The sequence below is a fragment of the Ascaphus truei genome, chromosome 4 (assembly GCF_040206685.1).
Source record: "Ascaphus truei isolate aAscTru1 chromosome 4, aAscTru1.hap1, whole genome shotgun sequence".
Lineage (NCBI taxonomy): Eukaryota > Metazoa > Chordata > Amphibia > Anura > Ascaphidae > Ascaphus > Ascaphus truei.
This window is the reverse complement of record NC_134486.1, coordinates 317,617,839-317,632,414: the sequence shown is the minus strand read 5'-3', so window position 1 is coordinate 317,632,414 and position 14,576 is coordinate 317,617,839. Positions and strand designations below refer to the sequence as shown.

At 41.5% G+C, this 14,576-nt stretch overlaps 1 protein-coding gene across 6 annotated transcripts in view; it reads right to left on the bottom strand.

Annotated features, from left to right (window-relative positions):
- The window catches only part of IBTK (inhibitor of Bruton tyrosine kinase), an 81,322-nt gene that overhangs the window by 43,561 nt on the left and 23,185 nt on the right, over positions 1 to 14,576 (bottom strand). For 5 of the 6 annotated variants that reach the window (XM_075597950.1, XM_075597947.1, XM_075597945.1 and 2 more), the window contains 9 exons: positions 14,198 to 14,378; positions 13,943 to 14,066; positions 10,336 to 10,513; positions 8,765 to 8,921; positions 6,780 to 7,388; positions 5,759 to 5,845; positions 1,260 to 1,342; positions 1,135 to 1,172; positions 340 to 436 (listed from right to left, as the gene is read on the bottom strand). In XM_075597950.1, the coding sequence (XP_075454065.1) occupies positions 340 to 436; positions 1,135 to 1,172; positions 1,260 to 1,342; positions 5,759 to 5,845; positions 6,780 to 7,388; positions 8,765 to 8,921; positions 10,336 to 10,513; positions 13,943 to 14,066; positions 14,198 to 14,378 (1,554 nt within the window). The remainder of the gene's footprint in view (positions 1 to 339; positions 437 to 1,134; positions 1,173 to 1,259; positions 1,343 to 5,758; positions 5,846 to 6,779; positions 7,389 to 8,764; positions 8,922 to 10,335; positions 10,514 to 13,942; positions 14,067 to 14,197; positions 14,379 to 14,576) is intronic. The other variant, XM_075597949.1, reaches the window with a different exon arrangement.

Genomic DNA, 14,576 nt, shown 5'->3' with positions numbered 1-14,576 from the left:
TGATGAGGGGGGGGGGAGAGAGAGCTGCTGATGGTGTGGAGGCAGGGGAGAAATGATGAGAAGGGATAAAAAAAATTGCAGTTAGTATTAATGGGGCCCTGATTTTTGTTTTACCGGTGGACCCGCGCATTTCTAGCAATGCCACTGCACGCATTATTACATACAGGTATATTTAAAAAATGTGATCTGCAGTTACCAAAAATATCAGGAAGAGTGAAAATGTTATCCAAATTGTGTAACTAGTAACACAATGTTAATTACGGGGAAATACTGAGTAAAAAATATACATGAAAGCATTTTAATGTTGGGACAATGCAAGGGTTAATCTAAAATACATACCTTTGACACCAAGGGCTTGATCTGTATAAATATAATCAAGGATAACTTGCAGTACATCTGAATTGATAGGCATTTCTAGCGCTGTACAGCAAGACGCCTATTATAAAGAAAAATGTTATTTAGAATTTTTTTAGAATGGCATCAGTGGTTATGTACAGATGAAGTCAGACTTCCTGTTCCCAGCGCCGCGATCGATTGCAGCCTGGGAGGATTAACAATGCGGGGGATCCCATTGAAAGGAATGGACCCTCAACAGCACCATCGCGGCTACCACCTCCCCCAGCGCCATGTTTTTCAGAAGTTTCGATCGAGGCATCAGCAACAGTAAGGCTGACTATATCTATACCTTCCCCCAAACGGTAGGGGGGCGTGAAATTAGGTGTGATATCTCTTCATATTAAATCTGTGAGTTAGCAACTCCCCATGTAACACGGTTTGCCAAAGCTTAATGGTTTAGCAAGCATTACAAATATTTAAGCAATGAAAACAGCCAAATCCCTTGCATATACCATAGAACCGTGAGGTGATATCTCTACAGGTCCACTGAATTCCGAAAAAAATAACGCAAGTCATCTTACTAAAACCACCTTTCTAGTTTTAAAACGACCAAGTCAAAGTCCAGAACATTGTAGCTAACAAGTGTGTAACCATCAATAATACGTTGACCATGTCCCAAATTAAAATATTAGAATGTTTAACTTTTAGAGACAGAGATGAAGGAAAAGCAGTATATCTCAGGCGCCTCTGCAGTAGAGTGAAGATAACCAAATATGTACATTTATACGTTATTCTTACCTCAATCCAAGAGCTGCTTAGCATGCTGTGAAAATATTCTGAAAGAAACCAAAACAACGATTTACATTATAAGGGAAAAGAACAACAAAAAACACATTAGTTCTGGCAAATGAGACATACTGTACCTAATCTTGCACAGAGCACACATTTATGGCAATGGAACTCTTTTCCATCTTCTGACCTCATTGTGACATCACAAAGGGAAGAGCTGCAAAATGAAAGATTATTTTAGCGCATTTTTCTTTACACAATGAGAATACCCAGTATAACACCTTCACAATATCACTTTCGTGACACATTACAAAACATGCAGCACATCAAGGGACCATAGAAGTAAAATTAGTATTTGCCTGCAAATCAAGCAATGTGTGATGCTGCGGCGATGCAGATTCATTCTCTTGTTTAGCCCCTGCTCCGTCTCACCTATGTAGTAGCAGCCCCCTGGGCATATATCATGCACATGATGAGGTACAAGACATTGCTGGAGGAGCAGGTGAACCTTCCTGTGATTTTGTACTCCAGATTCCTGTGTGGTATGTGTATTGTGTCCGCTGTGTGGAGCATATTTACACACACACGGACCATTTAACAACTCAAGTCATAAAACGCTTACTGCACAGGGGGAGGGATAAGTTTCAATCACAGATCACATTCCAGTATGCGCTGTTTTAAAGTAAAAACCCTTTTTTGGCTTCATTCATTCTAACATCGCCGGAAGAAGAGATCAGTGTATCTCGAAAGCTCGCACAAATAAAAGCATTTAGCTAGCCACAGAACGGTATCATTATATATACACACACATATATACATATATATACATACATACACACTGTGTGTGTGTGTGTGTGTGTCTGTGTGTGTGTGTGTGTGTTTGTGTGTGTGTGTGTTTGTGTAAATGAAATATAATATATATACTATTTTATATATATCTATATAGAGATATCTATCAATATATCTATATCTATGTATATATATATAGACAGAGAGATGGAAGGTATCACTGTATGGAATAACACTGATGCAGAACCTTTATGATGTTGAATAGGATGCTGCTCCCTGTGGATCTGGGGTAAACGTAGCACTAATAAGCACACAATAGGCTGTGTGTCATTTGCCTGTGATGTGTAATGACGGGGAGAAACCCTATAGTATCTGCCAACGGAGCTACTCAAATGCTTCGTTAAAGAGGTGTGTTTTAAGATGGGTCTAAAAGGTGGCTAGAGAGGGTACCAGTCGGAAATTGAGGGGGAAGGAGATTCCAGAGATGTGGGCTAGTGAGTGAGAAAGGTTTAAGGCAGGAGAGGGCTTTAGATACAAAAGGGGTAGACAGAAGACATCCTTGAGCAGAATGCAGGCGTCGGGCAGGTGTATAATGAGATATTAGGGCTGAGATGCGAGGGGCAGTGGAGTGTATAGCCTTAAAAGAGGGGAGAATATTGTAATTAATACAGGATTTAATAGAAGGCCAGTAGAGGGATTTCAGCAGGAGAAACACAGAGACAGATCTAGGAGAGAGTAAAGTGATTCTAACACCAGCGTTTATGATAGATCGTAGGAAAGACAGATGAGAGAGGTAGGAAGGTTGGACATTAGAAGGTTACAATAGACAAGACGTGAGAGAATGAGGGCCTGTGTTAGAGTTTAACAGTAGAGCAATAGAGGCAAGGGCGTATCTTTTCAATGTTACAGAGGAAAAAACTACAGCTTTTGGCTACATTGTTAAATGTAGACGCCGTGATTGTGATACTGGGTGTATGACAGTGCTGCCAACAGTAATGTAGAAGGGTACACACAAACACCAGCCAGCACCACCTAGGCAAAAACCTCTAGCAATCACTGAATTAGGTGCGGGTAACATCAAGGGTCACTGTACACCCTTAATGTAGTCACACTATTTAAATATATATGACCCGCACACAAAGAAGAAAACTACTGACAAAGCACTGTCTATAACTCAATTTTTATATATCAGTAGAAAACCACATATAAAAAGGTAAACAACTACTGTCACACTCATGAAAAGTAACAAACAATTACACGGAAATACATGGTGACAATAAATCCCTAATACACCTAAAAGAGAGATATATACATAAAAAAAAAGCACAATGGAGTAATGAGTGAATAGGATACACATCACCTAATACCATGCAAAAAGGTGTACAAAGTGTGCATTGAAAAAGAGGGTAATTGCAAAAAAGGAGCAATACTTATAAGAAGGGGGCAACGTTTCAGGACCTATTGTCCTTTCTTCTGGCCCATTCCCACGCATCTAAACGCAGTACTTCCCTTGTGTCCCTCCTCGGTAATCTCCAAGTTCAAACAACAGCCACACTCAGTCTCTCTGGATCTGTTGTTTCAGTAATATAGAAGGGGGCAGTAGGGTCAGGCTTGGGAGGAAGTATGAGAAACTCCGTCTTTGACATGTTAAATTTGAGTTGGCGGAGGTCCATTCAGGATGATACAGCGGATAAACATTTAGAAACTTTGGTCTATACAGCAGTTGTAAGGTCAGGGGTTGAAAGGTAAATGGGTGTCATCAGCATAGATGTGATATTTGAACCTTAGAGATGTGATAGGGACGCCTAGAGTGTATAAAGAGAAAAGAGAAGAGGTCCCAGGATAAACCCCTGTGGTACGCGCAGAGAGAGATCAACAGAGGATGATGAGGTGTTAGCAAATAAGACACTGAAAATACAATGGAAGAGGTAAGAGGAAATCAAGGATACAGCTCTCTTAGGCCGCGGGCATGGTGTCTCGGGCCACGCCGAGCTGTGCTCCTGCTCAGCCTCGACTGCTCAAGCTGGTGCTTTTTTGCGTCCTGGCAGGCGAGGCAGTGAGCGCGCTTTGGGGGAGAAGGCGGGGCGGAGGCGGGGCGGAGGCAGGGCTAGTCCCTCGTTCCCATTGGATGTTTGCGGTCACGTGACCGGCCCTCCACTCCGGAAAGCATGAAAACTTAATTTAGTATGTCGGCTGCGATTCAGCATGCCGCCGCACGAGCCCGCTGAAGCCACACACATACAAGATGCAGGAGGTAAGTGTGCTGGCTCAGCACGCTATTTTTTACTATGCCCGTGGCCTAACAGATACCAAGAGAATGGAGAATGTGAAGAAGAGGGTGGTGCACAGTATCAAAAGCTGCAGAGAGGTCGAGTAATATGAGCAGAGTGTAGTGACCTTTGTCTATCAGCATGGAGGTCATTCGTTATTTGGTGAAGATTAAGTGGAGTGAACAGTGTGGACGCCGGATTGTAGAGGATCTATGAGAGAATACAAGGCGTTCAAGAAGTAAAAAACAGGAGTAAGACAGGGTGATAATAAGAGGGACAGGAAGGGTCAAGCTTATTGTTTTTGAGTAAAGGTATAACGGTTGTGTGGTTAAAGGAGGTGGGAAAGGTACCAGATTGGAAGGAGTGGATTTGAGTAGGAGCAAGAGGTTTGAGGAGATAGGAGGGAATGGGGTCAAGAGGGTAAGTGGTAGAGGGAGAAGAGGATATCAATAGCAACACGTTTTGCTCTGTATAAATAATCATGTTTCTATATCTCTGACATAGCTAATGAAGAACCTGGAGAGGTATGAAAGCTTGTAACAGATCAAATATTTGTTGGTCCAATAAACAGAATCACACTACCTACTCTTACAGTACCTTTGTTCATTTTCTACACTAAACGGATGATGGTGGTCTTAAATACAGTACATAGCACATCTAATGGAGACCTCTGCAGTCTCTAAGGCTTATGCACAGGACAACCAGGTATAATTGATATGTTGGTCCATTAATAGGTATCATAACACACAAAGTATCTTACGCCTTCTGTGACCAAGCACTCGAGTAAATATCCAGAGAGAATAAAAAGTATACCTGACAATCTACACAATTAGGATTGTTATTTTATAATCATAATAATATGGTGCCCTTAAGATACTGAAAACTAGCTTATTTTATTATGATGTATATACATTGTATCTTGTAGTTATTAAAGTAAATTGACGTTTCCATCTGATAATTCAGCAGTATTGTACAGTAGTTAAATGAATAACCCCCTTGGTGTAATCACAATAATAGTTATATTGGTCATACAGTACATTATTCAAAATGAATTCTACTCTACACTGAATAAGTCTTGAAAGACAAAAAGAGAAGTGACCTGCAGAAACCACAGAAATACTACAAATCAACTGAGCTTCACTTTTAAAAGATACATGTGCAAGAGTTGTGCAATCATTTCATTTCAATGTGCTTGAAGCCAGATGTCAAAGAAAAACACACTTGGAAATGCCCTCCTACACGGTGATGTAATACTACGACAAACATGAAACATTTTAGGAAGCACAAGAGAAATGACTGAATCCGCATTATAGGCATTCGCTTTTGAGACGTAAGAAATCTGAAAACGGATGCACATTACAACCAAGGCCAATTGTAAATTAATCAATTGAAGAGTACACAATTGGAATCAATACGAGATGTCAACAATGTAGACAGTATAATGGCTTATGCTGATAGAATAGACCCACCCTAACGCACTGCAATGTGTTGCTAGAATTCAGCAGCACACATACTAAGCCAATTATAATGATTAATAATACCACTTTCAAAATAAAATACATACAAAAGCATACCATTTCTTTTGGTTGAACCTTGCTCTGTTCACACTTTTCTTGTGAACAACATTAATTCGTCCATTTTCATATCTGACTCCATCCAGTCTAGGAGGCAAATAAGTGGAGAGGTTAAAAACAAAACAAAAACGCACTAAAAGGATGGGGAGGGATAATGACTTAAGAGTGATTTTAGTGCTAACAGTGAAAGAGAAGAAGTTGGAATCATGTTTAAGAATGAATGTCAGTCATCTCCTACTGAACGCTGATCACTAAGAACACTATTTTATATCAAATGACAGCATACGCATTTGTTTCAAAGTGGAGTCATTGCTTTTCAAGGGTTTACAAAGATATAGCAGATAGTATTGCACCCATTAATGTAACAGTGCGTCAAAGCTCGCAAGATTTGATGCAGCTCCATTGACAACACTCATGACATTTCCTTTACTCGTGCATCATTTGTTGTGAAATTGGGCAACAATCACACATTAACAAGTGCAATAATGTCTGCTACATCTGTATCTACAAAAACAGAAAGGCCCAGCGCAACCTATAAAGTGACACAACATATAGTAAATCACATCTGAACTGTTTCATGCATATAATAGTAATTGGGTATGCTGGAAACTGGAAAAGATTGCAGCGTGTTATATAAAATAAAGTACACATTTTATGCTATGTATATCATTTAATTACAATTAACAGACTAGTTAATTTTAATTGTAACATTTTATTTAACAATACCTTTTATAACTATAGGACAAAGTATATCTTCAAGCTAATAAAATGCATCTGCATATACAATTTAGAATTCTCTTGCTATTGTTTTAACAGGGAAACATGCATCTTATAGATATAGTAATTGAACCCGTAAATTTGGGAGTTTTAAAATTCCATTAGCCAGAATTGCTTATATACTGTATACCGTTAATACTTCTAAAATGTGACTCAAAATAGTGCAGAAGCTTCCTAGTGTGATTACAATATCCAATGCTGCAGCGCTGTTTCATAAAAATAAATACAAGATTCTCCAACAAACCTTGAACTTAGACTGCTCAGGCCAAACCTCTTGGCAATATTCTGCAGCATTTTTACAGGGCTAGCTTCTTCACTGATAGATTTGCTCTTCTTGGAGGTCTTCATCTTGCCTTTTTGCTTTTTATTGTCCATGCATATTTGGCTCTCCCTATAGACTTCATATGCAGACTTGCCTTTGACATCTTCATGAAAATCCATCTTCTGAAAGTTGGAGATGATGGTATCCTGATTGTCTTCAATTTTTTCCTTGTGACACATCCTTGGTTTGTAGCCCTGCACCAGCAGGTCACATGTGTCCGTATAAACAAAACGAAGGAGGTATGCAAATAGCTCAGGATTAACTTTATCCACCACAAACAGGTCACATCCAGCTGCATCCTCGCCATTCTGGTGCAAGTCTAGAAAATCAAGCTGGTTATCATCCTCGGAAAAAAATAACTTTTGGAAGAAGTTACATCTCATGGCCAAAATGTACTTATGTGCTGGGAAAGTGTGGGCACCGACTTGGAAAGTCACATCATGGATACTGTCCGTCTCATCCACTTCACTGAGCAATTTCCCAAAGTCTTCAGCAAACATAGAGGAAGATGCAGAGGGGACTAAATAAAGGCTGTTGGACAAATGATATGTAGGACTTAATGATTTCACCCGTATACATAAATAAATGAAAATGTACACAGACTTCTAACAAAAATAAAAGTTAAGAAAAGTCCACATTTTCTACTTATTTAAGTCAACTAAACACTTAGACAACACAAAGTCCATATGTAGTTCATATGCGAACTTCCAGATCAGAAACAGAATAGCAGTAAAGGGTAACCACTTATTTAAAGTTATGCTGCTAGGAACAGAACAGTTACATTGATGGTGAACACAATAATCCACATAATTTCAGGAAAGTTTATTGTGTGAACAGTGTCTTACATGTCCTACCATGAAGACCCATAAACAGTCTACTTTTAGCCTTCTCAATGTAAAAAAATAAGTGTGCTTATTATTCAAGTGATGCAAAGGTCACACCGGACCTACTTTCTCTGTCTATATCTAATATAGCAGAATGCAGCTGAGAAATCATGCACCTATTTGCTTAATACAGGCAGTCCTCGTTTTACAACGCTTCGCTTTACAACGAATGGCTTATCCAACGCTATGCAATGCATATCTATGTTCATTTTTACAACACCAAAACGGCTTATCCAACGCTTTGCAAAGTTGTTTATGTGTACAGTGGCGGCAGCTTTTATTTGAAGCAATAACCCCGGCCGGGTGCGTGTGTGCGCTGCGTGGAGACGCGGCACGTTGCGGCGCACTGTGACGTCACAGTCACGTGCGCGCCCGGCTTCCCCGACACCCCTGGAGATTAAAGTAAGGTAAGCGGGGGTGCGGGGAAGCAGAGGGCCAGAGCAGGAGCCGGGTTCGGGGTCGGGAAGGGGGGGCAAATTGCGCGCGAAGTGGAGGGGAGGTGCGTGGGGGAAACACGGCGGCGCGCGGTTTTGACTGGCGGCAGCCGGAGTAGATCCCGGCATGCCGCCGGCATTACTTCAAATAAAAGCTGTATATAATATATATATTAATAATATTATGTTATACTATATAATATATATTATTATATTTTATGTTCTATTATATATAAAATACAGTATATACACTATATCATTTATGTGTGTGCTGCATATCTTATTGCCTGCATAAAATATTTGGTGTATTTTAGTGTTAAAATGCCTTCAGGAATGGAACCTTTCATTTAAACAGTGTTCCTATGGGAAAACGTGTTTCACTTTAAGACGTTTCGCTATCCAACGCCATTTTGAGTAACGCTTTGTGTCGGATAACCGAGGACTGCCTGTATACAGTATGTGCTGTAAACATGATAGGTGCAGCATTTCTATTTTTTAGAAATTGATATGACACCAGAAGCCTCGTGCATACCAAAAACCGAACAGGCAAAAACACTTGTAGAGTAGCACTTATTGCATTATTCATTACCTTGTTTTTGGATCAGATTGTAACACAGCAAAGTTACATCCATTGGGATCTGTAGTTACACTAACAGCCCTGTGGACAAAGCAAAGCTTCTGAAGGCATATTCTTTCATACACACTGTGCGTATCACAGTGACAGGTTGAATCGGATATTGAGTTCTCTATGAGAAGAAAGGGTGGGGGTTAATGACCAGTGGAGTTAAAATAAAGCACAAGCATTGTTACTTCGAGGAGACAGTGGAAGCGCACACTGCCTACAAACACAGAAACATTAGAATGTTTTAATTTCTTTCTTACAAAGTATAGACATCTAAAGAGGATTCCTTTGTAACCGCAAAATGTCATGTATTACATTAACACGTGATTTTGAAGGTGGCCCAAGAAAAAGGTAATGCAAACTGCAAATGCAAAATTGAAACTAAAGTTGTTCATCTACACATACATACGTTGACACCTTACAAATAGACTATAATAGGACTTATTTTTTAAATATAATTTTAAGATGCATACACACACGTGTACGTACAGTATGCGTGTGTGTGTATATACATACACACACATACCCCTGAGGAAGAAACAGGAGCTTCAAAACACGTACGGTTAAACAAGGAGGCCTCCCTGCAACCATCTGAATAACCGAGTGCCACCGCTGACATCATCCCCACAGCGCCACTCTCAGCTGATCGCCGGCAGCCACACATGGAGAAAATAGACACGGTGAAGGAGCCCTAGGGACATCAGCCCCTGATCGCCCTTCAAGTAGCTTTTCAAAATGCATATTTGAGAGACAGGCAAGGGGGAATACTGGCGGGTGGTACAGCAGAGTAAGGCTACGGCCCCAGTGTTCACTGCTGCATGCGCGTCTGGCGGAGCGTGCACGGGTGCAAGCCACGATCTGTGGTTGAGCTCCAGGAGAAGAGCAGGAGATCGTGGCAGGGGGCGTGGTGGGGGCACGGCCATGATGTCACGCTGCTGGCTCGTCCTCATTGGCTGAGCCGCTGCCGTGACGTGACCAATGTTTGTCCGCCGCGCCAAAAATCTGGTCTTTTGGCCAAGGCAGTCACGCATCATGGCTTGTGCATGCACACACACCGACTGGGGCCTGTCTCATAGAAGGCAGTACCTTGTATGGGGAGCTCACGCCGTCGCATGTGCAGCCGTGGCCTCTGGGGACCTAGCCGTGTGACTGACCAGACAAGCAAATGCATTTAGAAATTCAGCATCAAGTGTTTGTAAAACATTAGAACCTGAAATAACTATTGGGTTGTACTGCTAAACTACACCATAAATATGGCAGCCGAGCCATACATAGAAGGTTATTGCCATACATATTAGGCATCAATTACCTTACATTAAAAAAAAAATGTTAATAGTGCAAAGCTTGGAGAATATTTAAAGATAGCTCTGCAAACCAGACCTACAGTATTTCCCAGCCCAAAGCTGCAAAAATTCACAGTAATGATAAATAATAGGATACATGTTTTATAAATCAGATACTAGAGGCACAACCTGTTATAAACTTATGTGTTGTAAAAGTTTACAAAGAAAAAAAAAACAAAAAAAAGAAGCGCTTACCTTTTTTCTCAATATTTCTTTTCTTTTCCACCATCCACTTTCCAGTAAATCCTTCACCTTCCTGTGTGACAAACATCATTTCATTCTTATTTAGGGCAACATCGGACATAAAGACTTGGCGGCCATAAATCCATCTACAAAGTTTCATGGAACTGCTGGGCGACTTCAAGCAAAACACCTTAAACAGAAATGAAGACTATTTAACATCTCCCTTTAGAAAAGTAATAACTAGAACAAAGCTATGCTCAAATAAAATATTAATGCTTCCGTATCAGATAACATTTCTTCTGTGAACGAGGAGGCCGTTCCCTGAGCTATACCACAATATTTGTAGCATTTAGGAGCCACCAGCTCCCAAGATACTTACTGGTAAAAAAAAAAGGTACAGGTGTTTCAGTCCCCTCCAAGCAAACAAAATAACAGTTTAAATTGCCTGAGTCATGTAAGCCAGTAGAAATCTTTACTATGTGACAGCCATTTAAAACCCAGAGCAAAAAAACAGAAAGTGACGCTAGTGCCTTTACTTGTAAGTATTATGGGAACCTTGGTGTCCCCAGAGCTGCAAATAAATTAAATTGTAAGCTCCTCGGAGCAGGTACCCCTCTTCCTAAATGTTACGTTTATGTCTGAAGCACTTATTCCCATGACCTGTTATTTATATTATCTGTTATTTATATGATTACCATGTGCAGTGGTTGACAAATCACCAAAAAATCTACTCGCCACACAAAAAAATCTACTCGCCACCTAGTACCAAACGTGTGCTGCTTGGGCCAATATTTACTCGCCCGGGGGTTAAATCCACTCGCCCGGGGCGAGCAAATGTATAGGTTTGTCGAACACTGACCATGTGTATTACTGCTGTGAAGCGTTATGTACATCAATTGTGCTATACAAATAAAGACATGCAATACAATAAAGCCGTTCAGCTCTGGGAATCCCCTAGCTCCCATCCTATAGCAAGAAAATAAAAAAAGGAGTGGGTGGAAAAATCGATGGAGTGACTTGGTGCTTCAATGAGCTTTTGAAGTGTAAGCCAGCTTTTAAGGCGTTACTAGAGGGTTGGAGTGTATCAGGCCCCACCCATGTGTTGCCATGGAATCCCGACTTCACGGAGCGTATATAGAGAAGGGGAAGGTTCGAGAAGGTTAGGTTCCTGGGAGAACAAGAGGGAGCCTCGGGAGAAGAGATAAAGATGTTCCTAAAGTAATAATCGAGACCAGGCCCTTTATATTTTGTTGTGTTGAAGATGGGAACAGTGCCCCTAAATTAGGATTCCAGGTGAAAGCAGATGAGTTCTCCCGGATGTCAGCGCATTGTTTCTAACCGCAGGTCCGCATTCATATTCCTAATCAGTCGGTATGGAAGTGGCAGCTCCCAGTACTGTTATTACTACACAGTCATAAACACTGTTTGATATCCGGGGTTTACAGACTCCCATTGGATTCACATTGCCTTGTTTAATAATTCATTTTAAAGCCCTATATTTTAATTTACGTTCAGAATAAATCTCATCTTATTTTAAAATGACACTAGTCATTCCATTAGGTGCGAGTGCTATCAAATTGGGGTCCTTTTCTCTAGTGTTGTCAGGCTAAAGGTCTTGTGACCAATCGCAAAGGACCAACCTGGTTTTTCTGTAGGGGCCCAGGTAACCTGGTTTAATACAGTAAAGGTACAGGTATTGAAATAATAAGGGGGGCCGAGTTCAACATAAGCTAGGGACTAAGTAAATGCACCTCCATTCTAGTGTTAAGTGTGGGCAATAATGGAAGTAACAGAAATCCTGTAAGAAGTACAACGTCCAAAGTTTGAACGTGAATAGTCCCCATGCCTGGGAATCAGAATAAAAGACTGTAATATTACAAAAGTACTTGGCACCCATTATTATGCATCCTTGCTACCTCATCACCCACCCACCTGAAGCCAGCACACTGAGTCAAGGTAATCCATGCCGAGTAGCCAAATAATGCACAACGATGTAAACTTCCAAGGATTCGGGCAGGAAAGGTTACAGAAATATCCCACATGTCTACATGCTAAAAAGTGCAATTACGGAATATCAATCTAGGGTTGGGCGATATCAACATTTTCACCATAATAACGAGATTAAGAAATGTATAGTTCGCAATATAGATTGCGATAACGAGCTGTTTGGTCGGGGGGAGCGTTGGAGGAAAGAGGAGGAGAGAAGAAAAGCGGGGAAAGGGAGCAGGAGGAGAAGAGGAGTAGGAGAAGAAAAAAGGAGGAGGGGAGGAGAGGGGGAGGAGGACAAAAGAGGGGGAGGAGAAGAGGGGGGAGGAAGAAAAGAGGGGGGAGGAAGAGCATTGAGACGTGACACGTGAGAAGCCTCAGAGCAAACTCACCCTGCCCCTCCCCCCTTCAGTGGAAGATGTGCTTCCTGGAGCTGGAGGAGCATTGGAGTGAGCCACCGGGGAAGAATTGGGGAAGCAGCGGTGCAGTCACTGCTGTGGGTGGCTGGGCTAATGGTAATTTTTTTATTGTCTGGGGGGTTACTGGAGGGGTGGGAGACAGAGAATCACAGGTGGTAGGTATAGGTAAAGGATAACAGGGTATTGGAAGGATTTTATTAGGGAGTTTTTCCATTCACCTCCTCTCGGCATGGCAAATGCATCTCCGATGGAGCCGGGGGACCGGAATACCGTGATATACAGAAATTTTACAAATAGTTATACCGTCCGTTTGTGTTATCGCGGTATTACCAACAAACCGGTTTATTGCCCAACACTATCTCAATCACATTAAAATACACATTCACATTTTCACCATGTGAGAAAGGATATTACAATTTTATGCGGTCCACTAAAGTGACAACCAAATAGGACAGTCTTTAATGGGACGCCACAAGCACAAGTGATTTTGTCAAGGGAATATCTTTTTTGAATGCCTTTCAGTAGTGTTGTACCGGGTAGTGATTTTGAAAAAAAAAAAAAACGGGTTCACGGCCAAAATTAATAGTTCTACCTGTCCGACTTACCCGGTTTGGCACTTACCTGCAGGGTTGTGGCGACATCTAGGAACAGCAGCAGCGGTCCTGTGGCAGTGGCAGCATCGGAAGTGTCTTCAGCCGGCGCGGGAGCAGCAGGAATCCATTACACAGCACAGAAGCAGTGTGAGCCGGGGAACCATGTGACAGGAGCAGGAGCGTTCCTATTGGACAGCTGTCTGTCCAATAGGAACGCTCCTGCTCCGGTCACATGGTTCCCCGGCTCACACTGCTTACCTGCTGAAGTGCTGTTGAATGGATTCCTGAAGCTCCCACGACGGCTGAAGACACTTCCGATGCTGTCACTGCCAAAGGACCGCTGCTGTTCATAGATGTCGTCCATCGCTAGCTGAAAGGTAAGAAAGGTAAGTAATAAGATTATTTTCAGCTACCCTGACATTACCCGGCGCCGGGCCCACTTCTCAGTTGCCGGGCCCGGGTAATGTCCGGGTAGCTGGAAATGTGCCGGGTACCGGGTAATTCCGGGTACTCGGTACAGCCCTAACTTTCAGCAAATTGGCAACTAGAGCCTAGCAAGCTACCGCAAACATGTTTCTATTAATAATAATTGATAGATATATAGTAATAGGTAGAGTTTACTCTTCCAGTTCGATCCAGGGCAAGGATACAAACAGGCTGTCCACCATTTTCTTTGAGATGCTGTGAATCAGCCTTATATTCCAGAAAACCACCAGAAACAAGGACCTTCGTTAAGTTGAACTGCCTACAAAAAGAAAATACAAACAGATAAAGCTTCCTTGTTAGGCTCACACCCATTCATACCCACAATCTGTTGAAACACCCACATTTGAAGTAAGAGAGGTTAATCGAATGGAAGGGAGAGTGGGGTCTTACTTTGATGCAAGCTTCTTGCATTGATACTCAGTTAGGAGGTAAATATCTCCTCTTTCGCTAACACAGACTGTAGCTCCATCACTTGCAGATACCAGAGATATAGCTATGTCCTTATGATGCAGAGCAGAAACTTGGCGAGGACAGCTAACAAGCTTCTCCCCATTAGGATCTAGCAAATATCCTAGGACAAAAAAAAAAAACAAATACAAATGATTTCCCATTTCCAGTAACACTGAACTAATTTCTCCCATAGTTTGCATGATGTTACTTCTGTACTAAAGGGTTCAATGTAGCAAATAGAAACAGGTAATAGGAAATGTGCAATTACCTGTACCCTCAATAACAAAATATGCTAACAAACTAAAATAAATAAAACAAA